Genomic DNA, 26897 nt, shown 5'->3' on the forward strand with positions numbered 1-26897 from the left:
ATAAGCGTCCCTGGGGGCTGGAGAGATGGCTCAGAGGTTAAGAGCATTGCCTGCTCTTCCAGAGGTCCTGAGTTCAATTCCCAGCAACCACATGGTGGCTCATAATAAGCGTCCCTAAATTAAGTGGCTTCAAGAACAGGAATTTATTTTCTCACACTCTGGAACCTTGAGCTAAAGATCAAGGTACTAGCCAAGAGTTCCTGCATGGTTTTTTTTTTTGTATTTTGCTGCCGATTCTCCTAGTGTCTCTTACTCTTTATTTTGTATTTTATTTTATTTTGGTTTTCTGAGACAGGGTTTCTCTGCATCGCCCTGGCTGTCCTGGAACTCACTACATAGACTAGGCTATCCTGGAACTCACAGAGATCCTCCTGCATCTGCCTCCCAAGTGCTGGCATTAAAGGTGTGCGCCACCGCTGGGCTGTGTCTCTTATTCTTACAAGGACATGTAATTATAATCCCATTCAATCTTAAAATCCCTGTTTCTAGACACTGTGACATGGACATTAAGACTTCAGCATATGAATTTTGAAGCGACACAATTCTCTGGATAACAACTATTACATCTTTATAATACCCTTTTAAAAACGTGTTTCCATACCTTCATGTGCACTATATAGGTCTTAAAGAGGATCCTATCATTTATTTTGCCTGGCAACTTGAATTTTCACTTAAAATACCAATACCTGTCTGGCCATGAGGACTGAATCAAGCTGTACTGGGCAATAGCCCCTGGCCATAAAAAATGGCTTAGCCCCTACCTGACCATTCCACTCCCCCTGCAGAATCAATAGGCCCTGATAGCGACCCTGCTCCCAGTATAACCGCAAAACAAACAAACAAACAAACAAAAAACAGCTGTAACTTCCCAGTGGCTACCCATGTATTTATACATGTCCATCAGCCCTTCTAAGTGAGCTAAGCCTTCATTCCAGGAAAAGGCTGGAGCCTTTGCTGTTCCAATATTTTTACTCTTTTCATATGAATAGATGTATTTTCACACCATTTTAATAGAACCATTATCCCATCATTTGTATGTTTAGTACTACTTACCTCACAAATTCTCTTTTGTGAACATTTGGGTTTTCCTTTTCCTGTTTAAGACTTGGAACATATGTGTGTGCTGGGGTGTTTACACATGCACTTCGTTGACCGATCTGGATGAAGATAAACTTCTAACTTGGTCACAAAGGTACAGAAGGTTTTTTGGTTTGGTTTGGTTGGGTTTGGTTTTTTTCGAGACAGGGTTTCTCTGTAGCTTTGGAGCCTGTCCTGGAACTAGCTCTGTATGTAGACCAGGCTGGCCTCAAACTCACAGACATCTGCCTGCCTCTGCCTCTCGAATGCTGGGATTAAAGGCGTGCGCCACCTCTGCCCGGCTGGTACAGTTTTTAAGCTCTTAAATACACATCACTAACAGCCTTCCCAGAAGGTGGCATAAATTGTTCGCAGCTGTGTATTTGTGCAACTCTATTCTCTGTGCCCCTAGCAACTCTATTAAAATATGTTTAAATTTTTTGACTTCTTAGTGAAGAAAAAAAGATAACCCCGGTTGCACAAAACCAACATTTTGGAATACTTTTAAGTGTGCAGCTGAGATTTCAGGCGCCTGAGTTTTCCTCGGAGGATCTAACGTAAGGAAAAGAGAAGTTCAGAATGTAGCTCTAGGTATACTGAGTTAGACTGCAAAGCAAATTGCCGAAGACAGCTGAACCTTTCCCGTCGGTTTTCCAGGGAAGGACTTAAAAAAAAATTCTTTTATATCAGAAATGCCAACGCTATCAGGAGGTTTTTAAGTTCAAGCTTAAGGCATATTGGCACTGGGAAAGCACGTCGACTATTCCCCTACTAGTCGAGTTCTGGTCTACACCAGCATAGGCGCTGCAGAACGGGATTGGAGGACCCGGGGGGTCCGCCAGCCGTCCCACAATGCCCCGCTCGCGCCACCCTAAGGGCGGAGAGAAAGGACCGCTGCCAGTGCGGCCGACTGAGCGCTCCTGAGGTGCGCCTGCGCACTGACCCCGGCGGGCCCTAGCAACCAGAGCAGTGACGGTAGCAACCGCCGGAATGGTGAGTACCCTCCAGGCCTCGCAGCCAAACCCGGGAGGAGATTGGGAGTGGAAAGAGGGGCAGCTGTGGGGTGTGGAGGGTGGCGGGGCGCTGGCACCACGGATGGGAGTTAAAAGGGAATGCTGGCTCCGTGAAGCCGCAGGCCCGGGGCCGGAGCAGCCGGGGCAGGCGGTGGTCTGCGGAGAGGGAGGCCGGAGGCTGACAGGAAGTTGGGTTAAGCTGGAGGGACTCTGAGAGAAGAAAAGGAAAGACAGCTGGAAATTCTCGGGAAAGCGCACTGGAGTGGGAAAGGTGATGGGATGGGGGCTGTGGCAAAGAGATCTCTTCGTGTAGCCGTGATTTTAACTCTGCTCACCCCCTGGCGGGATGGAGGGGCGGGGGGCTGAGGGCTCCTGCTGCAGCGGCGTTGGTAGGCTGTGGTGTGCCCGGTTGCTCTGTTGGCTTTGGGTGTGAGTCCTGTTACTAGGTGATGGATATATGGATATATTAGGCCAATGTTCCTCCAATATGAATAGTTATGAGTTCGATGGAATGCAGATTATTGGTTTTTAATATGACTGGGGTTTTCAGGAATGTTTCGGCCATACACCTCAAGTAATTCAGACTTTGGGGAGCACTCACCACGCTTTGAGAAACGCTACTGGTTTAGGTTTGCAGTCTACCAGTGGTCTGGGCAAAGTTCTCATGAAGCCACGATTTTAACTAAAGATGCTTGTCAACATAGAAAACACTCGCTCTTTTGCTTACATGCTTGGTATTTCAAACTATTAGTTTGAAAACGATTTCAGATTCAGCCCAGCCAAAACTATTTAGCAAAGTACGAGGTTGCTTTCCGACTGGAGCTATTGATAAAGGGTGAGTACTGGGGTCTGAAGATGTAGCTACGTTAAGAGAGTTTGCCTAGCATGCATGAAGCTACAGCATCAACCTCCAGCGCCGCATGTATCAGGCATAGTGGCACGTATCTGTTATCACTGCACTCAGAAGGTGGAGGCCGGAGGTCATCCTCTGTCTGAGATAAATACATTGTTGGGGGGGGGGGTGTGGAGTAGAACTATACCTCGCTGGTGGAACTAGACCCTACGGGTTGGATCTCTAGCACTGCACGAGAAAAGAAAATAGCAAAACAGTATAGTTATCAGTGTGTGGTATGTGTGTGTTTCCAGGGCTATATCAATGCACAGAAATTAAGCCCAGGATGTGAAAATCATGAAGTCGTGTACTCCCTCGTACTGACTGCATACCGGTAGGCCTGATCCCTTCAGAAATGCAGGCCCACATAGTACTTGAACTTTTTAAGTATGTGCCACCATATCCTGGGACCCACATGCTGGAGGACGAGAACCAATTCTCAGAAATTGTCCTCTGACTTCCATGCACTGTTACTCACGTTGTTACACACATACAATTGAAAACAAACTCAGGTTTCTGGTCTTTCTGGAAAATAAGAAGTGCCATGTTTCACTATGGACATAATTTTTGTTCACATTTAATATTATTGAAATATACTTTTAGATAATTGATGCCATTTTTTGTTCTCTGTTTTTGAAGACAGGGTCTTCTGGGTAGCTTAGGTTTGCCTTGAATTTGTCATATATTCTTGGCTGGTCTCAAACTTTTGATCCACTGCCTCCTGAGTGCTAGGATCATGGGCATATGTCACCATGTTTGGCAACTCTTCTTTCTTAATGGTTTATGAAATAAGGGTATTATTTAATTAGTGGAGTTTTTAATATTTGGGGAAATGTAGTATTTTTTTCTGCAAGTTCCACCAGCCAGAATTGTCTGGAGCTGAGTAGGAATTATATTCTTTACCTGAGCTCCACTCACCTGGTCAGCTCCACCCCTCATAATGTCCACTCAGGAATCTTTGGCTCCTGTCTGTAAGAGGAACCAGTATCCTATAGATCCTATAGCAACTTATATTGTAATAAGTAGCTAGATTGCCTCCCATTCTGTTCTAGCAGTGTTGTGAAAGTGTTCTTTTATGTGTCCCTTTTGTATGGGTCCAGGCAAGGACTTCACCAGGAAACAAAAACAAGAGTGTGCAGTCAAAGAGTCTATGTGTACTTCATTTCCACGTGCAGAATGAGTAGAGCAGGTTTCACTTCCCCCACCACTGCATACCAGTTCCTCTTTCTATATAATCTGGGCAACTTTTGCTAACCTAAAAATGCATATGTATAATATATTATATATATGCTATATATACATTTTTAGATTGGTATAATGTGCATATATGATATTCTTTTGTTTTACTTTGAATTTTTCTGATTTTCAATTAATACAATTTTTCATAGTTATATTAGTTACCTGGGTTTGGCTATTTATGTCTTGTTAATTCAGAGTTTAGTTTTGCTAATTAAAAATTTTTATTTGTGAATTTTGGTAGTTTCTTGTATATAGTAGATGCTGTCATAGTCTTTTTATTGGTTTCAAGTGGAAACACCTTCTCCCGATTTGTACTAACAGTGATTCATTCTTTTGGGTTTCCACATAGACTGCCACCTGCACTTGGTGACGGTTTAGTTTCCTCTTCAGATCATTCCGATTTGTACTTCTTTTATTACAGCATTGACAGAGCAGTGATAATGGGCATCCTTGACGTGTTTGGGAGCCTAGAGAAAAGTATTTTAATGTTACTGTGCAGGTTAGTCTAGGTGGACCATCTTATTTAAAATAAATGTCCTCTACTCATAGATGCGTATAACCTGAAACCATTTACAACCTCAGTGTCCCAGTTTTTTAAAGAACTTTTACCTTCTGTTGCATTATTTACTTTGCTTATATTTACTTATCTTTTTATAGTTATTTATTTTACATGCATATAGTATACCTATGGTTATATATATCAGATTTGTGCATATTTTATATACATATATCTACTTGTTTTAATAGATGTAAGTTCTAGAAAGACAGAAATTGTTTTGCCCAATAATTTGCCAAAAACAAATAGGAAGCCAGGCATGATGGTGCATACCTGTCATCTCAGTGTTCAAAAAAAAAGAAAGAAAAATACAACATAGAAGAATGCTTGTTACATAGTAGACACACAATGAACAGTTGTTAAACTAAATGAATTCCCCCGAGTATAGTATTTGTTTCAGCTTCTTTTTGTTGTTGTTGTTGTTGTTTTGGCTTTTGTCAAGTGGGGATTTTCCTTTAACTCTTAACTGAGAGCTTTTAGTATCCAGTGTAGACATTTATGTTTTCCTGCACTTTCTCAGATAAATGTGACCCCCCACACGCTTTAATCCATTAGTTAATGATTGACAAAACAGATTGATCTGTTTTGCTCCTTGCATTGTTGGGATAAACTTTAGGGGAGGGCAGCCCCTGAGACAGTTTCTCTGTGTAGAAACATAACTGTCCTAGAACTCACTCTGTAGACAGGCTGGCCTCGAACTCACAGAGATCCACCTGCCTCTGCCTCATGAGTGCTGGGATTAAAGGTGTGTGCCACCACCGCCCAGCAGGATAAACTATTCTTGATCATGGTCATTATACATCACTAGCTGATGTTGTCTCCAGAATCAAATCTGTATTGAAAAATAAAGAGAGCTTGGTGATGTGGTTCTGACACCGGTTTAAAATAGCCTCATAGATGTGCAGCTTTCCCACATTTTTCTGGTTTTTGAAACAGCTTGTAAACAAAGACTACCTGTTCTCAAGAGGATGTTAGGACTCACCTGTAAACTGTGCGGTCTTGGAGCTTTGGGAGGAGAACAGGCTAAAAGCTCTGATTGGCATTTGAATGCTTTAAATATTGGAGTCTGTTCAGAGGGTTTGATAGTTGGGGCCCTGTTTTTCTAGGAATACATATCTTGTTTAAGTCTTAAAACTATGGCCATATTTTGCTCCTAAATATTTTAATTTTAGAATCTCTGTAGTATGTAGTTATTAATACTTCTTTTTTTTATTTGTATATCTTTCATTTTTGCCCAGTCAAGCTTGCAAAATATTTAAGAACCACCTTTTAGTGTTATTAACCTTTTCTGGGTTTGACTTCTTTTTTATTTTTTCTGCCTTCTTTTGAGTTTTCACTGATATCTTTAAAGTATGTCGAATGCTTACCTCATTTCTTCCTTATTCTGTCTTTTCTGGCTATACACATGAAGATAGCAGTTTCTTCCTATCAGATTTTGTCCTCCCCGTCCCTCCAGTGGGCTCACCATGGAGGGGCGCCACAACATTTTCTTTTTTCCTAAGAGTTATTAGTACAGTATTCTACTTCCTAGATACAGTCGTAACTGTTTTTTTTTCTTTTTGCTCTTGTTTATGGTTTGTTTCTCTTTTAAAAAATGAGCCCCAATAGTAATTCATAAGGACATCTTCCTTTGTGTTCATTCAAAGCTGTAAGTATATGAAATTGAATCAAAGATGCTATTTTCTTGTAAGATGAAACCTTTTATGTTCTACTATGAAAGAAGAACAAATTGGAATTAAATTATACCAGATTCTCTTTTATCACTTAGAATTTTTATTTTGTACTGTATTGATATTTTATATTTTAATAAATAAAACTTGCTTAAGGACATCCTATGTTATTGCACTTAATTTTTATTATGTTTAGTGTGTGTGTGTATGTGTAAGTGGTCAGGGATACCGATCCCCTGGAGCTGGAGTTAGAGATGGTTGTGAACTGCTTTGCATGGATATGGATGCTGAGCACCAAATTCAGGTCCTCTGATCACTGAGCAGTCTCTTCAGCCCTCTTGTACTTAACAGAGCTCTTTACTGACTACCATTTTACATATATTTACACATAATAGTTTTTTGTCAGGTTATCCTTTGTAGACATGAAAAAGGAATATATATTAAATAAAATTAGTACTTTTCTAAAATGTTACCACAGTTATCATGCCACAGCAACTGTAAATTGTTCCTAATTAGAATATACATTCATTTTTCAATGTTAAGATATAAAAAAGGGCTGGGTGGTGGTGGCGGCTCTCACCTTTAATCCCAGCACTCAGGAAGCAGAGGCAGGCGGATCTCTGTGAGTTCGAGGCCATCTTGGTCTACAGAGTGAGTTCTAGGATAGCCAAGGCTATACAGAGAAACCATGTCTCAAAAAACAAAGAAGATGTTAAAAAAATGGTATAGATTCAGTGAAATAAATTTATTTTAATATTAAGTACTGGAAGCACTTTATAAACTAAGTTGGAGTGAAGTGTTTGGCCATCATACAGTAATTTCTGTATTTTCTCTGAGAGGTATTTAAAGAAATCATTTGGCTCTCGGGAGGTTATCGTGCTTGTATCTTAGAGTTTCAGAGAAAGAATTGAATGCTTTATGGTAGAAGCCGAGGCCGGGAGTTACTGCAGTAAAAGTGAATCAACAAACCACAGCCTTTCCCTTTTTTTTTTTTTTCTTCTTTTTTAGGCAAAAGCAACAACAATTAAAGAAGCCTTGTCCAGATGGGTGAGTACACGGGTTTTTCCTCCTTTTAGAAACTACAGGGGAAAGTCTGAGCTGTTGTTTACATCTGACTATTCATCACAAGAGATTCTTTTGATCTGGGGATTGTTTAGCTATCTTGTCTGTGGTGATAGATGCCTGAGCCTACACAAGTAATGAAATTGTATAGGAGTTAACATATAAAAGATGCACACACACACACATACACACACACACACACACACATCTCAGGCAGCAGACTGGAGAAGTCTGGATAAAGTGACAAGTGTTGTAAATAGCAGTACCCTGGTTGTGATATGTTACAGTTCTGCTGAACATTACCACTGGGGAAAATTGGACAAATGATCTCTGGGGATTGTGGTGCTGGGGGTGGACGGAGCCCAGGGCTTTACGTATGCTAGGCAACTGCCCTACCATGACACACACACCTAACTCATGAATCGCTGTTCTCACCCCTGAACCAGGCGTCTCTCCTGCTCTATAGCTAGACTTTGAATAAAAGGCTTTCAGTAGCCTGGGCATCTGAGAAAATAGACAAAAGTGAGTAGAGTAATGAGGTACTTGAATTTTTATTCTAGTGCCTGTAACTTTCTCTATTCCTTCTAACTGCCTTTTAAAGAGTTCTTCTTGGGGCTGGGGAGCTGCTCGGTTGTAAAGTGTTCACTGCACAAGCACGAGGACCTGAGTTCAGATCCCTGGGGCCCACAAACAACACCAGGTGCAGCAGCTCCTGTAAATCCCAGTGCTGAGGATATGGAGACAGGACATTCCTGGGGATTGCCTCCAGTCTAGCTGCATCTGTGAGCTCCAGGTTCAGTGGGAGACCTGTCTTAAAAATGAAGGTAGATTCTGGGGATGAAACTAAACTGGTAATGGAGGATATGTAGGGTACCACTCGTCTACGAAGCCTTAGATTTGATCCGCAGCACCACATTAAATGGTGCACCGTGGTGCATGTCTATAGTCTCGGCACTCGGGTGAGGGCAGGATGACCAAAAGTTCAAGAAGATCCTGCCTGCCTCAAAAAAAAAAAAAAAAAAAAAAAAAAAAAAACCTAAGTAGATATATAATAAGAGAGCAATTGAGGAGGACACCCAGCATCAATCTCTGACTTTCACAGGCACAATCATACACGCATACCAACACACATGAACATACACATATACCACACACACACACACACATTTCTGCTGGGTTAAATATTTCACAAAATTTGTTAAAGAGTATAGACTAGACTCAGATTTAATCTTCCTTAAATTGCATTTTAGGAAAATACCTTTTATTCATAATAGCTAGATTTGGTTTTATTTTGTTTTTACTTCACTTTGTTTTGGTTCATAGATTTTATTTCTAGTTACATTATGGCCAACAGTCATTAAGATCTTTGAAGACATTAAACATATTCTTTTTTAAAAAAAGATTTTATTTATTATGTATACAGTGTTCTGTCTGCATGTACACCTGCAGGTCACCAGATCTCATAGATGGTTGTTAGCCACCATGTGGTTGCTGGGTCTCGAACTCAGGACCTTCGGAAGAGCAGACACTGCTCTTAACCTCTGAGCCATCTCTCCAGCCCCCTAAACATATTTTCATTAATTTAACCCATAATTCTCTTTTTAACATATAAAAGTCTTAATTGGCATATGATTGTATGATTATGGAGTTACAGTGTGACATTTTGATACATATTTAAAGCAGATAATTATTATATCAAGGTAATTATCATATCTCTGATCTCAAAATTTTTATTACCTGTTTGTGGTAAGAACATTCATAGAATCTCCTTTTATAGTTCTTTTGAAATATATACCTAATCTATGGCCGTACCACCCTGATTGGACACAATCTCATTTGAAATATACAGATTTATCATAACCACTCTCCTATGCCAGAGAACACTCCAGCTTGCTCCTCCCATCTGACTCATTTTGTCTTTCCTTCATCCCGTTCTTCCCAGCCTCTGATAGCCATTATTCTACTCTTGACTTCAAAAAGATAAGGTCAAGTCTTACAGCCTCCGTGCATGGGTTAGAGCATGAAATATTTGTCCTTCTGGGCCTTTTGCACTAATGAATCCTCTAGGGCCATCATGTTGGCACAAATAACCCAACACTTACTGAAGACCTACTAAGTGTCAGTTTCCAATGACCTAACCTATAAATGTAATGAAAATAAGCACAGAAAAGCTGGGGAGATTACTTGATTGGTAAAGTGTTTGTTGCCCAAGCGCAGGGACCTGAGTTCAAATCCCCAGAAGCCATGCAGATTGCTGGGTCCAGCTCTTGGGGTTGAAGGGTGAAGACATGAAGATGCCAGCATATCCTCCCGCCTCTGCCTCCTGCGTGTTGGGATTAAAGGCGTGCGCCACCACTTCTCAGCTATTATTTAAGAGACTCTTAAAGAATTTAAAATATTACAAATGGGAGTTCTTTTCTGCTTATTGTCATTTGTGAGGACTTTAGAGTTGTCTGGCCTGGGTGTGTAGGAACATGGTCACTAAGGCCAACAAGTACAAATGCCAGTGAGTGAGTGGTGAATAATAACCGGAGTTATAAAGCATAATAATTATTCAAAGACAAACACTAAAAGGCCTCGTGAAATTCTGACCTCTTTTGTTCCACGTTATGACCAAGGATGATTTTGTGCCACATTAATTTTTTCCATAGGAAGAAAAGACCGGTCAGAGGCCGTCTGAGGCCAGAGAGATAAAACTGTATGCCCAGATCCCCCCGATAGAGAAGATGGATGCGTCTCTGTCCACACTTGCCAACTGCGAGTAAGGCCCCTCTCATCCTCCTAGTATTGCTAAGTTTTCCTTCCTTTTCGTACACAAACTTGTTTGCTTTCTGGGGTCTTTATTGTTATTGTTTATTGAAGTTTCTCCTGACAAAGCAAAATGTGAAAAATTATTGGTTTATGGGATTATTGATTGAGTGATACCAAACAGTACATTTTTATACAGTTTTTATACAGTGTTTATAGATAGAAGTTACCTAGTCTTTTGCAAAAGCTAAATAACACAGTAACTTGTTGATTTGTCTGCTTCCTAAGCAGGGGGATGATATTGAAAGTTAACCTGGGAAATTTATCAAGTCTTTCAAAATAAAAACAAAAAGGGCTGGGGAAGGAGACTGGAGAGATGGGTCAGTGGTTAAATTAACATCAGCCTACATTGCCAAACATTGATAACTGGAGGTCACACCTCCAGAACCCACATCAGTGCTGGCGAATTCCAACCTCAAGGAATCCCCAGAGCAAGCTTTCAAATCAGTGAGCTCTGAGTTTGATTGAGAGACCCTGCCTCAATGGAAGAGTAATGGAGAATGATTCAGAAGCATGATTCCTCAACATTAGGCCTCTACCTGTGTGTACACATGTGCACACCAAATGCATACACAAATGTTAAAAAGAAAAAAAAGTGGGCTGGGGGTCATCAAACTCACTAGAACAGTACTTGCCTAGCTCTTGAGTCCCGCCCCCAAACAGCAGTAACGTAATGAAACAAAATTTAACAGTCTATTGCACTGTCTTGTAAAGTTACCTACTAAAATCAAAGTCGTGTCTCTTACTAGATACCTAAGACATGCCTCTTAAAGAAAAAAAGAACTTTAATACAGTTCAAAGTACCTAGAAAATACAATGAATATGAAAAAAGGGATTAACGTCAACCTAAATTGCAGTACATTGTGGGACTAGTATTAGCACTTTGAAGTAATCCTGGTTAGGCTGGGCATGGTGGCGTATGCCTGTAGCCTCACCCTCCGGAAGGCTGAGGCAGGAGGATCATTAGCACAGGGTCAGATAATGAGATACTATTTCATAAAAACAAACGAAAAGCTCAAATTGTTATCAGATTATACTCACTTTGTAATCTTATTTCCCAGGACTTTAAATATCAGGTTGATACTAATTCTTATTTTCTAAACGTTCTGTGGGTAACCTGGAAATTGTATTCTGATGCATCGTATCCATGTTTTCACACTTCCTGTATCTTGTCGGGACTGGAGAGTACTCCAGAGTTCTTGGGGTTCCTTCACCCTGTGCTTACCTAATTGTGACCCTTTTACTTGCCCTTTCTGTAGGAGATTAACCCAATCCCAGTTTCACAGAAGCAGAAGGTCTGCTAATGAAACCTTAGTGTCTTATTTACAGTAAACAAACTGGACCATTCTTGGACACATATCTGCAAAGCTATTAGACTAATATCTTTGGATCAAAAGGAAAAGCAAACATGTTTAGTTACCGAGTGCAACTTGTTCCATGTGATGAAAGCACAGAACAAAAATTGTTTTGCTTCAAAGTAATCAAATATGTTTTATCCTAAAACTATCTGTGTCAACATGTTTGAGGCCTCTGACCTACATAAGCACCTCAGAAACCACTTAGAAAGAGCCAGGCTGTTCATATTTTTTGCAGGCATCTTGGGACAGATTGCCTAAAGAGAAATTAAAGAATTCTTTTCCAGTCATAGCCTTCGACGTAAAGGCATCCCTTTTCTGTTGGTAGTGCTCAGGAGTGGGCGGGTGAATAGGAGGCACGCAGAGTTGGCCCTTTACTTACCAAGTGTTTATATAGTAATTGCCTTTGCTTTTTCAAGCAGATTAAAAATGAATAATTCCTCTTCAACTCAAATCATGAGGGTAAGATACATGTTCTAGGGTTTTAATTCTGGCCCTGCCATTTTGTAACTATGTAATAGTGGGAAAATCGCTTAACAGCTTTGCACTTCAATTTCATTCATAAAATGCAATACCAGTAATATCTCGGAAGACTATGAAATATTCAATCAAAGAATACATGTACTAAAAATTTGATAGATAACACCAAACTTCCCTTTAAAAGTTTGTTGTTAATTCTCTATAATGAGTGTATATTAACTTTTATAATCATTTGGGGGTAAAATTTCAAAATGAAAGAATAAATTCTATGAGTGAAGGGGAAAATGTATTAAGTATAAAAAGAAACATGAATTAAAAATCTTCCATGGACTATCACTATTAAGAAATAATTTCTGACATTGCACTTAGGTTTTTCAAAGTAATTAAAGTTTTTGTTTGTTTTCTTAAAGGAAGCTTTCCCTGTCTACAAACTGCATTGAAAAAATTGCCAACCTGAACGGCTTAAGTAAGTGATCCCCAGGAACAGATGGTGCTTGGGTTTCTAGTTACTGGAGCAAACATTCCAGAGACATGTGTCGTTCCAGATGCTGGCACCTGTTTTAGCCGTAGTACGTGTCAGATGACGGAGACTATATAACCATGTCCTGAGTTTGGTTATCCAAAAAGAATGAGAGATAGTGTGAGACCTGAATATTTTTAAGTCCCTTTAAAACCTTTATGGAGTTGAAGTTGAGGTGACTGGGACAGCCAGATTTTCTGTTGTCTTTTGTTGTGGTAGTGTTCAGATTTGGCTTGTCTATGTTTTGAACTTGCTGTATTTAGATTTTAAGTCCCCACTGTCCCATGCCCTCTATGCTCTGCCCACCCTGCGTCTGTTTCTTACTTTCTCAGTTAGTTTCCAGTGACAGAAGTGTATTTTCTACAGTTTTAGAAGCTGCAAATATGAGCGAAAAATCAAGCCTCCCTCTGAGTCTTTTCGGAAGACTCTTTCTCCTGCTCCTTCCATTTTGTGGTGGCTGCCACATCCATTGGCTTCTGACTGCATGATGCCAACTTCTGCTTTTGAGGTCAAAGTAGCTCCTGTTCTTTCTGTGCTAAGTCCCTGCCTCTCTCCCTTCAGGACATGTGGACACTTGGCACACCAGATAGGAAGGATGATCCCCTGTCTGAAGATCTTTCCTTTCTTTTTTTTTTTGGGGGGGGGGGGGAGTTGAGACAGGGTTTCTCTGTAGCTTTGGAGCCTGTCCTGGAACTAGCTCTTGTAGTCCAGGCTGGCCTCGAGCTCACAGAGATCCACCTGCCTCTGCCTCCCGAGTACTGGGATTAAAGGCGTGCACCGCCGCCCAGCTTCCTTTCTTTTTCTTTTCTTTTTTCTTATTTGTTGTTGTTTTCCAAGACAGAGTCTTCCTATGTATCCCTGTCTTAGACAGAATGTAGATCAAACTGGCCTTGAACTCACAGAGATCTGCCTATCTCTGCCTTTGGGTGCTGGCTCTATCACAAGATCTTTGGACACTTCTACAAAGGATTTTTATTCCATACAAAGGCACAGTCACAGGCTCCAGGGATTAGCATGTAGGTATCTTTGGGGGAGCTATTATTTAGTCTGTGGCACTGCCTGCCCCACCAAGCCCTGCTCCAAGTCCACCATTGAGCCCTGTTTCCTGTCTTCTGTGAAGGTCCTCTCAGATGACTGCTGCTTCCCATTGCCAGGAGCACACCCCTTATGTAGAGCCTCATTAGCTCCCCGTTAAGTCTTGCAGGGAAAAATACATTTGAACTTATTTTTCTTTTCTATAAATATACAAATCAAATGTACACACATAAACTGGGATAGTTTGGAAAACAGCATATGCCCTGTAGTATAAGTTCTAGTGTGAATTTTAAAATGTGGAGTCTTTCTTTAATGTCAGTCCTAACACACTGAGTTTGTACACCTGTGTATGTTTTGGTCAGAGGCCAACATTGGATATCATTCTTCAAAAGCCATCTTCTTTTACTGGCCTGGGGCTGGCCAAGTAGGCTAGGCTAGCCAGCCAGCCCCAGGGGTCTGCCGATCTTCGCCTCACTGGACCTGGGGCTACAAGTGCACAACACACCAGCTGTGCTTCATGGGTTTTTGGAGTCAGAGTCAAGTCTTCATGCTAGCACTTAAATACCCACCCAGCCCATAACACACTGCACTGATTTCATGACCTAGGAACGGCCTTTGATTCTTGTAACAGCATCCACAGTGATCTTTTCTGTCTATCTCTTCTTAACTGTCCTCACTGACACTAGAGTTCTCGTGCTGATAATACCATTCTCCCAGATCAGAAACCTTTTCATCATTCCTCTTTGCCTAATAGAAATTTAATGCCTAATGCCGTCAGAGTCATCTAAAATCCTGTACTGCCCTAGTCATTCTCAGACATAAACATACCGTGCTTTTGTTGGTTAGTTGGTTTTCTTGGTTTGATTTTTTTTGCTTGTTTCTTTGTTCTTATTGTTTGAGACAGGGTCTAACTATGTAGCCCTGGCTAGCCTAGAATTTGTTGTGTAGACCCATCTGGTCTCAAACTCATAGAGATCTAACCGCCTCTGCTTCCAGGGTGCTGGGATTAAAAGTGTGCACTACCATGCCTGGCTGTACCATTCTTTTTTGTGCATTTGCTTAGATAGTGCTTCTCATTAAGTACAGGCTCATCATCTCCCAAGAGAAACCCTGTAAGAAATTAAGGTCAGGATTAAGAATGCCACATTTAAATGCCCCCTCCTCTCTAGGACTTCCCAGAACTCCGCCATCATGATCATAAATTGAGAATGTTTATAATAATTTACCTTAGATTTTAATAACATTCAAGTGAGTCAATATATATATAGAATTGTATATGGTACATCTACAATGAAGGCTAAAGCTATGTGTGGTAGTATGCAATAGAATTTGAGCTATTTGGGAAGCTGTGGAAAGAGCTTTGAGTTTGAGGACAGTATGAGCAACCTTTGCAGGACCTTGTCCTAAGAATAGAACTTTTTTTAAAGGGGGAAAGACTGAAGCTAGGCATAGTGGTGCATAATGTATAATCTCAGTACTTGGGAAGCTCAGGCAGAATGATTACTACAAGTTCAAGGCCAGCCTAGGCTACATAATGAATTCTAGGCCAGCCTGGGCTACAGAATGAACTCTTGTTTCAAAATGGGAGGAGTCTGGTGATAAACTTCAGTGGTGAAATGCTGGCCTGACATACATAAAGCCCTAGGTTAAATCTCCAGCACTAAAAACAAAACAAAGCAACCGAGTAAAGATTAGCAATGGCTATAGCTGGGAAAGTGTTCTTTGGCGCCCTCAAGAGGAATCATTGCAGCCTGGAAGCTTTCCTATCTTCATGTCGGTCAGACTCCTTACCCCATGGTGAATGCCAAGAGAAACTATAGCAAGGAGGAATTTTTGTGGCTAATGGGTTCAGAATTTTCAGTCAGGCTCATCTAGATTGTTGCTTTGGGCCTGAGGCAAGGTGGACACTGAGGCAGGATGTCACTGCTGAGGAGAGTTGGCTGTGCTTCCCAAAAGAGAGAGAGAAAGGGGCCAGGAACAAGGCATATCTTCCCAGGGCGTACCCACATTGGCCCGCTTCTTCCCCTTGGTTCCCACTTCCTATTTCCTGCCACTTCCTGTTAATGCCATGTATTATGAGTCCATCATTGAATTAATCTATTAATGAGATCAAAGCCACCATGCCCCAGTCAGTTCCCCAAAGTTCCACCTCTGAACACTGTTGATGTGGAACCAAGCCTTTAACACATGAGCCTTTTAGGGGGATGTCTCATATCCTAGCCTTAGTGTCCATCCCAGTCCACTCTGCACCCCTATTCTTCACTGCCATTGAATGTGCAGGGGATGTGTTAGCTACTCCTAGACTTGTGTCTAAGATGGCGCCTGGTTCCCATTTCTGCTGACTCATTAACAATTTAGGCTATTTTGGGTTTTTCCTCTGTAACTGAAGTAACCTGCACAACTGTGGAGGTGAGAGGAACTGCTTGTGGGGTCCACTCCAGTGTGGGTCCTGAGCAGTGACCTCAAGTCATCAAACTTGGCAGCAAGCGTCCACTAAGCCATCTTGCCAGCTCCATTACCTATTTGGTAGTAGAGCCTTTGTAACTCACTGTGTAGAGGTATTAATTCTATACCATTTCTTAGGGCGTTGTTCTACTAGACTAAGGATAGTTGCATGTATATTTCTCACAAACAAAATGCCTTTTTTCCACAACAGAAAACTTGAGGATTTTGTCATTAGGAAGAAACAACATCAAGAACCTCAATGGACTGGTAGGTTATTGTTTTACTTTTTAAAAAGTATATATTTTTTTCTTATAAAATAATGGTTTTCTATTGCAGAACTTTTACAGTTATAAAACCAAATAGGACAAGTACCAACAAACCACTGACAGTTTGAAACTGCTCGTGTTGGCTTGGCTGCTTGAGGAGTTTGTAAAGTGGAATTGTACTGTGCATGCTGCTTTGTATCTTTATTTTATTCATTTATTTTTACATTATATTTATTGTGTGTGTGTGTGTGTGTGTGTGTGTGTGTGTGTGTGTGTGTTTAGGCTTATGCCATGGCATGAATGTGAATGTCGGAAGACAACTTGAGGGGATCAAGTCCTTCCACATCTAGGTCCTGGGATTTAACTCAGGTCATCAGACGGGGAAGAAATGTTTGTGCCCTGAGCTGTCTCACTAGCTCTGTGTCTCCTTTTAAAATTTAATATACAGATTTTTTTTCATGTAATCCACTAAGTGAATCCATTGGCATGTTTCCTGAAGGCCTACATTTGTTTGTACGTGTGTTCACCATGGCATGCTGTGGAGGTCAGAGGAGATTGTTTGGGACTCAGGTCTCTTCTATCATGTGGGCTTTGGGATTAAACTCTGGTTATGCTTTGGGATTAAACTCTGGTTATCAGGCTTGGCAGTAAACCCTTTCACCCTTTTTCCTGCTGAGTCATCTCACTGGCCTACGTGTGTGTGTGTGTGTGTGTGTGTGTGTGTGTGTGTCTGTGTGTGTCTGTGTGTGTCTGTGTATCTGTGTGTGTGTCTGTGTGTGTGTCTGTGTCTGTGTGTGTGTGTCTGTGTGTGTGTGTGTCTGTGTGTCTGTGTGTGTGTACAAAGTTATACATGGCAAAGTCAGAGTGCAACTTGCAAGTCACTTCTTTCTTCCACCATGTGGGTCCCAGGGATTGAACTCAGGTCCTCAGCAAATGTTGTTGCTGGATGAACCATCTCTAGGTAGATGAATACTGCTCTGGTGAAGCACAGTTTCTTCTTGAACATGAAGCTTGAATCTGGATTTAGCTAGACTAGAAAGAAGCCAGCAAGACTCCAGATCCTTCTGTCTCTGTGCCCTCAGATCTGGACATTTGCAGGGATGCCTGGCTTTGTTCATAGGTGTTGGGATCCAAACTGCTTCTCAGGTGGGGGTCCTGGTTACAGAACAAACACTTTTAACTGTTTTTAACCTCTCTAACCCTGTGAATACCTGCTTTAAGCAGGGACTGGTCTAAACACTAGATAAATGACAGAATTAAAATCTTTTTTGAGCCAGGTGTGGTGGCGCACACCTTTAATCCCAACACTTGGGAAGCGGAGGCAGGTGGATCTCTGAGATCAAGGCCAGCCTAGTCTACAGAATGAGTTCTAGATCAACCAGGGCTACACGGAGAAGCACTGTCTTGAAAAACCAGAAAAAGGGCTGGAGAGATGGCTCAGCGGTTAAGAGCACTGACTGCTCACAAGCACCTGTAATGAGATCTCGTGCCCTCTTCTGGCTTGCAAGCATACATGCAGAAAGAACACTATACATAATAAATCAATCTAAAAAAAGAAAAAGAAAAAAGAAACACCAGAAAAAAAATAAAACAGCCTTTGCTCTCATTGAACTCACCTTATGGTCATGAGAGAAATACTAAACAATAACTGTGCATCAGGTGTTAATGAATGCAGTGAGGCAAACTGAGGTAAGACCTCTGTAACCTAGGTTGGCTTTGAACTTACAGCAGTCCTCCTGCCTCAGCCTCCTGAATGCTAGGAATACAGACATGAGGCATCACACCTGTCTACAGTGTTCAGAAATTTATACCAGAGCCCAGGAGGTGGCTTAGTGAGTGAAGGACCCAAGTCTGGACCCCAGCTTGTGAAGAAGCCAGGCGCAGGACGCACTTGTAGTCTGAGAGCTCGGCAATAAAGGCAGGAAGATTCTGAGGACTCACTCGCCAGCCTAGCTTAATGGTGAGCTCTAGGTTCAGTGAGAGACCCTGTTTCAAAAAATTAGGTGGAGACTAATAGACACTCAACTTGACCTCTGGCCTCTACACACATACACGCATGTGCACATAAACCAAATGCATAAAGTTCACTGTCTAATCCATCTAGAGTTTATTTTTATGTGTATCTAAGGATCAGATGGTATTTCCTTCTGTTTCTCTAAATGACTAGCCATTTACAGAAACGTCTCTTTGGGGGCTGGAGAGATGGCTCAGTGGTTAAGAGCACTGGCTGCTTTTCCAGAGAACCTGGGTTTGATCTCCATTCCCACATGTCAGCTCACAACAGTCTGTAACTTTAGTCCCAGGGATCTGACACACTCTTCTGTCCGCTGCAAGAACTGCGTGCTTATGGCGCACAGATACACATGCTGACAGTATACATAAATAAAGATGAGGGTTTGTTCAAGCCCTCTTCCCACGGTTTGGAAATGCTGCTCACCAAACTCTTGTACATGTGAGTGTGTTCCCACTTGGCTAGAGTCCTCTCATTCCCTTCATAAAGTCCTGCTACCTGTCTGCTGCCTTCTTTCTTTAGCTTTATATTATTTGGGATATCTACTAGGACAAGTCTTCTCTCCTTTGTAAAATATTTATGACTTTTCCTGTGTGTTTACTCTGGAGAAATTTGAGAACACTTTGTCATAATCCTGTGCATAAATCCCTTTGGAAATTGTACTGGAAATGCATTAAATAGATGGATTGAAAGAATTGATGGCTTTGTAACAATAAATTTTTACAGGAAGATTTGTGCATTTTATTGTTCTTTAGTAAAGTTAAATAAGTTTACGTTCTATAAGACCTGCTACATTTCTTGAGCAGAAATGTATTCCTGGGAGTTTGTAGTTCTCATTGCTGCAGTGAATGGTGCGACTTTTCTTCCATAAGTCATGGTAATGAGGTAACCGGCTGCTTGTCTCGGGTGGGGCTGTAACTCAGTGTTAGAGCACTAACCTGCCCTTGTAAGGCTCAGTGTAAGCCCCAGAGCCGCCTGGTGGGGGCGGGACTATTTGTTTTGTATTCCTGAGTAGTAAGTCACAAACAATCCTCAGTATTTAGAAATCATGCATTCTAAAGTCTTATAAACAATATTATATTATCTGAATTCTTTATACTAATCAAACAGTAACGATCTGTCACTGTATGGTCCAAAATCAAAGTCTTAACGACAGCCAATAAAACCTTCCTACTCCCAGAAGCTCTGACATACTCTCACAAGGGGAGACCCTTAGTTGTTCTGTTTCGGTACTCACAAGGGGATACTGAGGATCGAACCTGGAGCATGATGCATGCTCAGCCACGTCCCACCCTGGCTACAACTCAGCTGGGCCTAAGTCTTCTCAGTATTTAATGTGTGGTTTCTGCTACCTCATCACCCTTAATGGAGACATGAGAAAGACAGGAGTCTAAGGCAGTAAAATTGTATAGATTGAAATATAAGTTATCTGAAGACTAATTCTTTTGCTCTAAAAGTTTTGTGTGATATTGTAATTAGATCCTTTGGGAGATGTCAGAACATTAGTTTAGAAAACTTAGTTAAGTCCCAATTTCCTGATACAGGAGTGCCAAGATAGAGTGGTTAAAAGTATTCCTGTGCTTTTTAGTTGGGAAGTTAAAACTGAGGTGAGATATGGGGGTTGAGATAGAAGAGTTAGCACAGGCTACCCTGTTCTCACCTTTCCTCCCTGGTTGACCATTATGGAAAATGCATTAAGGATCTTACTCTGTCCATAGTCTTTTAAGGGACAATTACACAGAGTTTGACCTGGGCCCACCAGACATTACCATGTGAGTGCATGTAAACTGTAAGAGGCAAAGGAGACACACTGCAGAAACAGAGTGAGCCCTGCCTAGTACTTTGTTTTAAAGGAAAAGATCATTGCATTTGTCTAATGTCTACTGAAATCTTTGTGCAACATTTAAAAGGCAGTATAATATAACTTTTATTCTGTAATAGAAAGACTAAGTGTTTAAAACTGAATTTCATATATCAAAATAAGATGAGGTTGAAGAGACAGCTTAGATGGTAAAATATTTGTTCCACAAGGATAAGAAGGTTGTATTTGACCCTCAGAACCCACTTAAAAAGAGCAACTATATATGATTGTAATCCCAGAGATGGGGGCACAGAGATGGGATCCCCGAGGCTTGCTGGCCAGCCAGCCCAGTCAAATCGGTGATCCCCAGGCCAATGAGAGACCTTGTCTCAAAGAACAAGGTAGGCAGCTCCTCGGGAATGATGCCCATGCACAGTGATGATGGGTAGATAGGATAGCTCATACTATGTTCTGGATCTGTGAGCTCATAGAATGGAAAATTCTCTTAATGTTTTAATAATTAATCTTGGGAAAAGTCTGAATTTTAGAGCAAGTTCTGGGACTTAATGTAAATGAGATCTGAGATAGTGCCTTATATAATACAGAAACTAAATTGGTTTGTCTACTTTTAAGTTTTCTTAGGACCAAATATTATAGCCTGTAAGAAAGTAATTTGAAACTACGATTCAGTAAACATGATGGAATCCTGCCGTTACTTCTCCTTTTGGTGATTTCAGTAGCTATTCTTGAATGTTCGTGAAGCAATCAGAGAACAGAGTTCAGAGCCACTTAATAGGGTAGGGAATGTTCTGTTTTGTCCCCTTCGTGAACTGGAACTTCCAGAGTGTCAGCTCTTCAGGAAGTGGGCAGACAACTCTCAGATCTCTTTAGAAGCCATTCCATATGTTTGTAAGGAAAGAGGCACAATGGGGTAAAAAATGAGAATGTCAATCAGATGCTGTCTTTTCCAGGAAGCAGTAGGAGACACGTTAGAAGAACTGTGGATCTCCTACAATTTCATTGAGAAGCTGAAAGGGATCCATGTGATGAAGAAACTGAAGATTCTCTACATGTCTAATAACCTGGTAAAAGACTGGGGTAAGCTGAGAGCAGCTCTTGCTAGTCTCCTGCGTCCTGCTCAGCTCATAAAAAACAGTCAGCAGAGCTGGTCTTGCATGTGATGTACCCCACACGCAGGATGCCGAGGCAGGACAGAGCTTGAGGTAGTGAGACTTACCTCACAGCACACTAATAAAAAGAGAAAGCACCCAATTAAGGGAAAATACATAAAACAGGAACCTTCTTTTTGTAAAGATTTTTTTTTTATTATGTATAGTGTTCTTCCTGCATGTATGCCTGCATGCCAGAAGAGGGCACCAGATCTCATTATAATGGTTGTGAGCCACCATGTGTTTGCTGGGAATTGAACTCAGGACCTCTGGAAGAGCAACCAGTGCTTTTAATCTCTGAGCCATCTCTCCAACCCCAAGAACTTTTATTTTTAAATGCAGAGAAAAACAGCTTTGGGAATAACTCTAGGAATTCCCCAATTTTAAATATAAGAAGTATATAGAAATGTATATTTAGCTATTTACTTACGCCTAGGAAAATGGCTTCGTGTCTCACAAACATGAGGACCTGAGTTCAGATCCCCAGGACCCATGTAAAAGCTGGGAATAGACAATGGGCATCTGTAATCCAAGTGGTAGTGGGGAGGTGGAGACAGAATCCTAGGCTTGTGAACAGTCCGGCAAGCTGGATCAGTGAGCCAATGTTCAGTGAGAGACCCTGCCTCAAAAAATAAGGTTAAGAGGATTTGAGGAAGACACCGAAATACCAACCTCAGTCACCACATCCATGCACATGTACATGCGAGTGCACACACACATGTGCACACATACACACACACACACACACTGACTTTATGGTTGCATAGGTCCTGGCCATGAAAAAAGTGTATTATCCAAAGCTAAAGAAAGTCATTTAAATTTAATAAACGTGAAAGACTGATTTGCTGCCTACATGGCTTTGCCTCTTTTTGTATGTTATTCTTTCAGCATGTTCTAATGCCATGCTGTATACAACATGAACTATGCCAGATGCTTGAAAAACATGTGGGATGTGAACATTATTCCAGCTGCTCAGTTCACAGCTGAGAGGGAAGAGAGGAAGATAATATTTGTAAACTGTTGTAGGTTCTGTAATAGGGATTTGAATGAGTTGCTCAAGAACTCGGAGACAAAGGCAGGCTGGCGCATCCTCCACAGATGCAGTACCTCTGAGGCTAATTCACTGTCATTTTCAACACTGACCTTCTCTGTCTATCCCATCGTGAGAAAGGTAGAAGAGATAGTTCCTCATTCCCTCCCTGAATATCCTCAAATGATGACTTTATATAAAGTTCCCATATTCTTCAAAAACTTAAACCACAGTCCCGCATGGTCACAAATGGAGTCTGTGATTGAATTCTGTCTCCAAAACTGTGTGAGTATGACCCCAGTTTATCAACGTGGACGGTGTTCTGTGTGCTTGCAGCTGAATTCGTGAAACTGGCAGAACTGCCATGCCTGGAAGACCTGGTGTTCGTAGGCAATCCGCTGGAGGAGAAGCATTCTGCAGAGGGCAACTGGATCGATGAAGCAACCAAGAGGGTGCCGAAGCTGAAAAAGCTGGATGGTAAGTGGCTCGGGCTCGCTGGGAAGTGTTTCCTGGGTGTAAAACCTGAAATTCTGGATAGGATTATGAGAAAGAGCAAAACTGGAGAAAAGGAAGGTTGTCTCTCATTGTTAAGGTCATTTCTGTTCTGTGATTTGATCATCCAGTTTTAGGCCAAATATAATGAGAAATTCCTAGGAACTTTAGACTGGTACAAAGACCACCCTGGGCTTAAATCCTGTAAGAAACTAGGCTTATTCCCAAGTTCTAAGACCGTTATTTTGTGGGATAGTTGGGCATAAATGACAAATAGTTGCCCTTCACAATTTAATCAGAATTCTATTGTTCTCCTTACTTTCTCCCCCGTGACTTTAGTTTCCTAGTCCCTGAGATCCATGTCATGTCAGTAGATACCCTAACCAACTGGGCCAAGTCCCAGCTCGAAAATTATGCTTGCTAATGAAGTTTATCAAGCCTTGTTCATTTGTAATAGAAAAGCTAAAGACAATAATACCATTAGTAATCATATTAAAGGGTATATCATAGTGTTGTTATGAGGATTAAGAGAAATAATCTGTTAAATATTGTCCTTAGCACAAAATATTAAATAATACATTGTAATTATCTTAAAATATTTAAATAATCCAGAAACTCAAGCATATTAAAAATATCTCAGTATAAATTTATTTTGGCTTTGAACTCCACCTTCCAATTTAATTCAGCTGGGCTATCAAGAAACTTAGTATGACATTCATTTTTGTTTTTTGGGTTTTTGTTTGTCTTTTGAGACAGGGTCTTACTATATAGTCTAGGCAGGTCTAGAACTCCTGATGTAGTCTAGGCTGACCCAAACTCACAAGTTCTGGGATTAACGGTACCACAATCAGCTCTAGTAAGACATTCTTAATATCTCTCTGGATGATGCCATCATTATAGCAGGTCCTGAGGAAAAGTTGTAGGTCAGCAGTCCCCAACAAGTATAACAGAAGCATCAATTGTCCCCATTCCCGAAACTCCTGTCATGCTGTCCACCTGCGTTGTGGAAGTGGCCTTCCTGTTTGCTTGGTTGGTTTTTGTTTTTGAATGAGGTCTATGATGACCACAAGATTCTCTCCTCAGGCATTCATTCCCTCCTAGTAGTGTTAAAAACCAGGGCCAGGGGTCCCCTGTTCTAGAACTTCTCTCCTGACATCCTCGGGAAGTACCTTCCTAATTTGGGAGGCGTCTTCATGCTCCTTCCCACTAACAGATTCTGCTCAGCCTTCTGATGTTTTTCAGAGACAAAGCAAGTCTGTGGTCTCTTTCTGCTTTCATTTCTGTTCCTAAAACAACCCTGCACATGACTGACGAGCCTGACTGACTGACTGGGAGAAAGGAAGAAAGGACGCAACTGCTGCGCCGTCCCAAAGGCGCATTTCCATGTTGTCCTCATCGGTGCGCTCACACTGACGATCCCGCAAAATAAAGGGTCACCTTGCTTCACCCTGCTCCACTCTCGCATCCTGGGCTGTGACTCTTCATCCCTTCTTTATAACCACTAACGCCCTACAGTCAAACCTTTTATCCGCAGCAGGTAGCTACAGCCTTTCTTAAGTGGGGCTCCAGAAGTGGTTCTCAACCTGTGGGTCACGGCCCCTTTGGCAAACTTCTGTCCCCAAGAATATTTACGTTATGATTCATAATAGCAGCAAAATTAGTTATGAAGTTGCAACAAAAATAATTTCCTGTTTTGGGTCACCACAACATGAGGAACTGTATTAAAGGGTCACAGCGTTAGGAAGGTTGAGAACCGCTGCACTAGAGGAACCCTGCAGAATCTCTGAGGAGAGTAAGAAGATGTATGTAGTTAAAAAATATGCACAGGTTATTCTCATATGTCTCCCTAAGGAAGAGAAGTGTTCTCTGTTCTTGTGATGGGAATTAGAGCCTCCACAAGGTCCTCAAGTATCTGCTTTCTGTACCCAAAACAAGAACCAACTTAACTAGGGTATAATTAGCACAATTAACTTGACATATCCAAAGTAGAGAGTTTGATAAGTTTCAACATGTGTAATCATCACCATTGTCAAAACAACAAACATGTACTGGTGTGATGGCTCAGCTGGTCACGTGCTCGCCTTACAAATATAAAGCAAGTATAAATCCTTACCTAAGGACTTGCATTTGATCCCAAAACCCGTGTGAAAAAGCTAGGTGCTTGTAGCATAAGCTTGTGGTTCCAGTACTCCAGGCTAATGAAGGATCCTCTCTCTCTTTTTCACACACACACACACACACACACACACACACAGAGAGAGAGAGAGAGAGAGAGAGAGAGAGAGAGAGAGAGAGAGAGAGAATGGAAGATGGAAGGACTGGAAAGGTAGCTCAGTGGTTAAGAGAACTTGCTATATAATCATGACAGCTGGATTCAGATCCAGGCACCCATGTTAGCTAGGCATCCCACAAACACATATAACTCCAGTTCTGAGAGGTGTGACACTTATGGTCTCCAGGACACTATACTCATGCTCACAAACCCACAGGGTCTATATTAGATTAGGGGTTCTGTTTCATTCTTTTGTTTATTTTTTGAGACAGAATTTTGCCATGTAAAAATAAAAAGATTCAATAAATAGCCAGACATGATGGCGCCTGCCTTTAATCCCAGCACTCAGGGAGGCAGAGGCAGGCGGATCTTTGAGTTCAAGGCCAGCTTCTTCTAGAGAATATCAGCACATCCAAGGTTATCAAGAGAGAGGGACAGATTGGGAGAGAGGGGGGGGCCTGGTCTACATAGCAAGTTCTAGAACAGCCAAGACTGCATAGAGAACCCTGTCTCAAAAAATAGAAAAGAGACAAGAAATAATATTTTTTTCTCATTTTAGGTACTCCAGTAATTAAGCAGGAAGAGGAAGATGAAAACTAAGGCCGTACTTTACACTTTGTGTTAATTTATTTAAACGTTATGAGAACAATAGATATGTTTTGTATAATTGTCTATTTTAAAGATTATGTGAGAGCAGAGTTCTGAAGATAAAACACATCTCTCACTCCCATCCTAAAGCCCCTTTCAGTGTTCCCCTCAGACCAGCAGCGCCTGCTCCAGTGCAGCCACCTTCGGAAACTGCAGATCCCCGGCTGTGTCGTTATGGGCCACACCACCTGTCCCCTAAAATGTTCATGCCAGTCGTTTCAACAGCAGAGGGACCCCTTATCTGTTCTCAGCTGCTTAGTATCGGGGTGGGGAAGCATTTTAAAGGTATACTTTCAAGTCTGTAAAGGTTCATGTCCTTATAACTCCAAAGCACAAAAGCATCGATCTCCCCACGGGCTCGGAAGGCAGCACGCTGATGGGAAGTGTTCCTATTAGAACACAGCTGGACCTAGAACCAAGGGTCCAGTGTCTAATGGGAAACACCGGTGAGAAAAGGAAGACTGACTGGCTTGGAGTCTCCTTAGCTCCTGTTATATTTACTTATTCTTTTTCCAAAACTGTGTGCACTGCCAACTGGAATTTAGGTTGTGGTCCATGGATGCCCACTGGAATCATGTACAACCAGACACCCCTGACCCCCATCAGTGACTAATGCAGCTGGCATGATCACCCCTTTGATAGTCATGTGACCACATCAGCTCTTGTGGACCTTGCCTTATGCAGATTTTAAGACATAATTTCTCATCTGTTTAAAGCAGTAGTCAATAGTTCTAACTACCTACCATTGAGATTGGTAAAAAACTTTTCCCTAATAAGTTATCCCAGTGCCCTTTGCTTTATGGCTATAAGGGTACAAACTTAAAGACTGAATTTGGTAGCTCTAAATAAATGGAATAGTTTTTCAAAATATATTTTTGAGACGATCTAAGTTAAGCAGCTTGAAGTGTATCATGTAAGTGGTATAGAGGGAAGAGAGATGTTGTGGGATGGATCCCAGGCAAATGGCAATGTCTGGAGATGTCTCCTGTGGATCCCTGGAGGTGTCCTAACCTCCAGTCTGCAAAGCAATAGTTAGCCGTGGAGATTATCATTTCT

The 26897-nt window shown here is 41.5% G+C and overlaps 1 protein-coding gene across 2 annotated transcripts; it reads left to right on the forward strand.

Moving 5' to 3' along the window:
- Nucleotides 1-1973: 1973 nt before the first annotated feature.
- Dnal1 (dynein axonemal light chain 1) lies at nt 1974-25844 on the forward strand. 2 transcript variants are annotated; one of them, XM_050164640.1, is made up of 8 exons: nt 1974-2070; nt 7456-7494; nt 10161-10270; nt 12563-12618; nt 16364-16419; nt 21202-21328; nt 22766-22906; nt 25753-25844. In XM_050164640.1, the coding sequence occupies exons 1-8, from the start codon at nt 2068-2070 to the stop codon at nt 25791-25793; spliced, it is 573 nt and encodes a 190-aa protein (XP_050020597.1). In that variant the 5' UTR covers nt 1974-2067; the 3' UTR covers nt 25794-25844. The 2 variants fall into 2 exon arrangements, with proteins under 2 accessions (XP_050020597.1, XP_050020598.1); XM_050164641.1 differs by lacking the exon at nt 1974-2070 and adding an exon at nt 2185-2361.
- The last annotated feature ends 1053 nt before the right edge of the window (nt 25845-26897 follow it).

This window comes from Alexandromys fortis, unplaced genomic scaffold (genome assembly GCF_014885135.2).
Source record: "Alexandromys fortis isolate MF-2015 unplaced genomic scaffold, M_Fortis_MF-2015_v1.1 scaffold_159, whole genome shotgun sequence".
NCBI lineage: Eukaryota > Metazoa > Chordata > Mammalia > Rodentia > Cricetidae > Alexandromys > Alexandromys fortis.

What these genes read in the sequence shown, in the direction of transcription:
- Dnal1 (XM_050164640.1), top strand. An exon ending in TCAAGAACCTCAATGGACTG is followed by an intron (nt 16,420 to 21,201) that starts GTAGGTTATTGT and finishes TGTCTTTTCCAG; the next exon opens with GAAGCAGTAGGAGACACGTT. An exon ending in GAAGCTGAAAAAGCTGGATG is followed by an intron (nt 22,907 to 25,752) that starts GTAAGTGGCTCG and finishes TTCTCATTTTAG; the next exon opens with GTACTCCAGTAATTAAGCAG.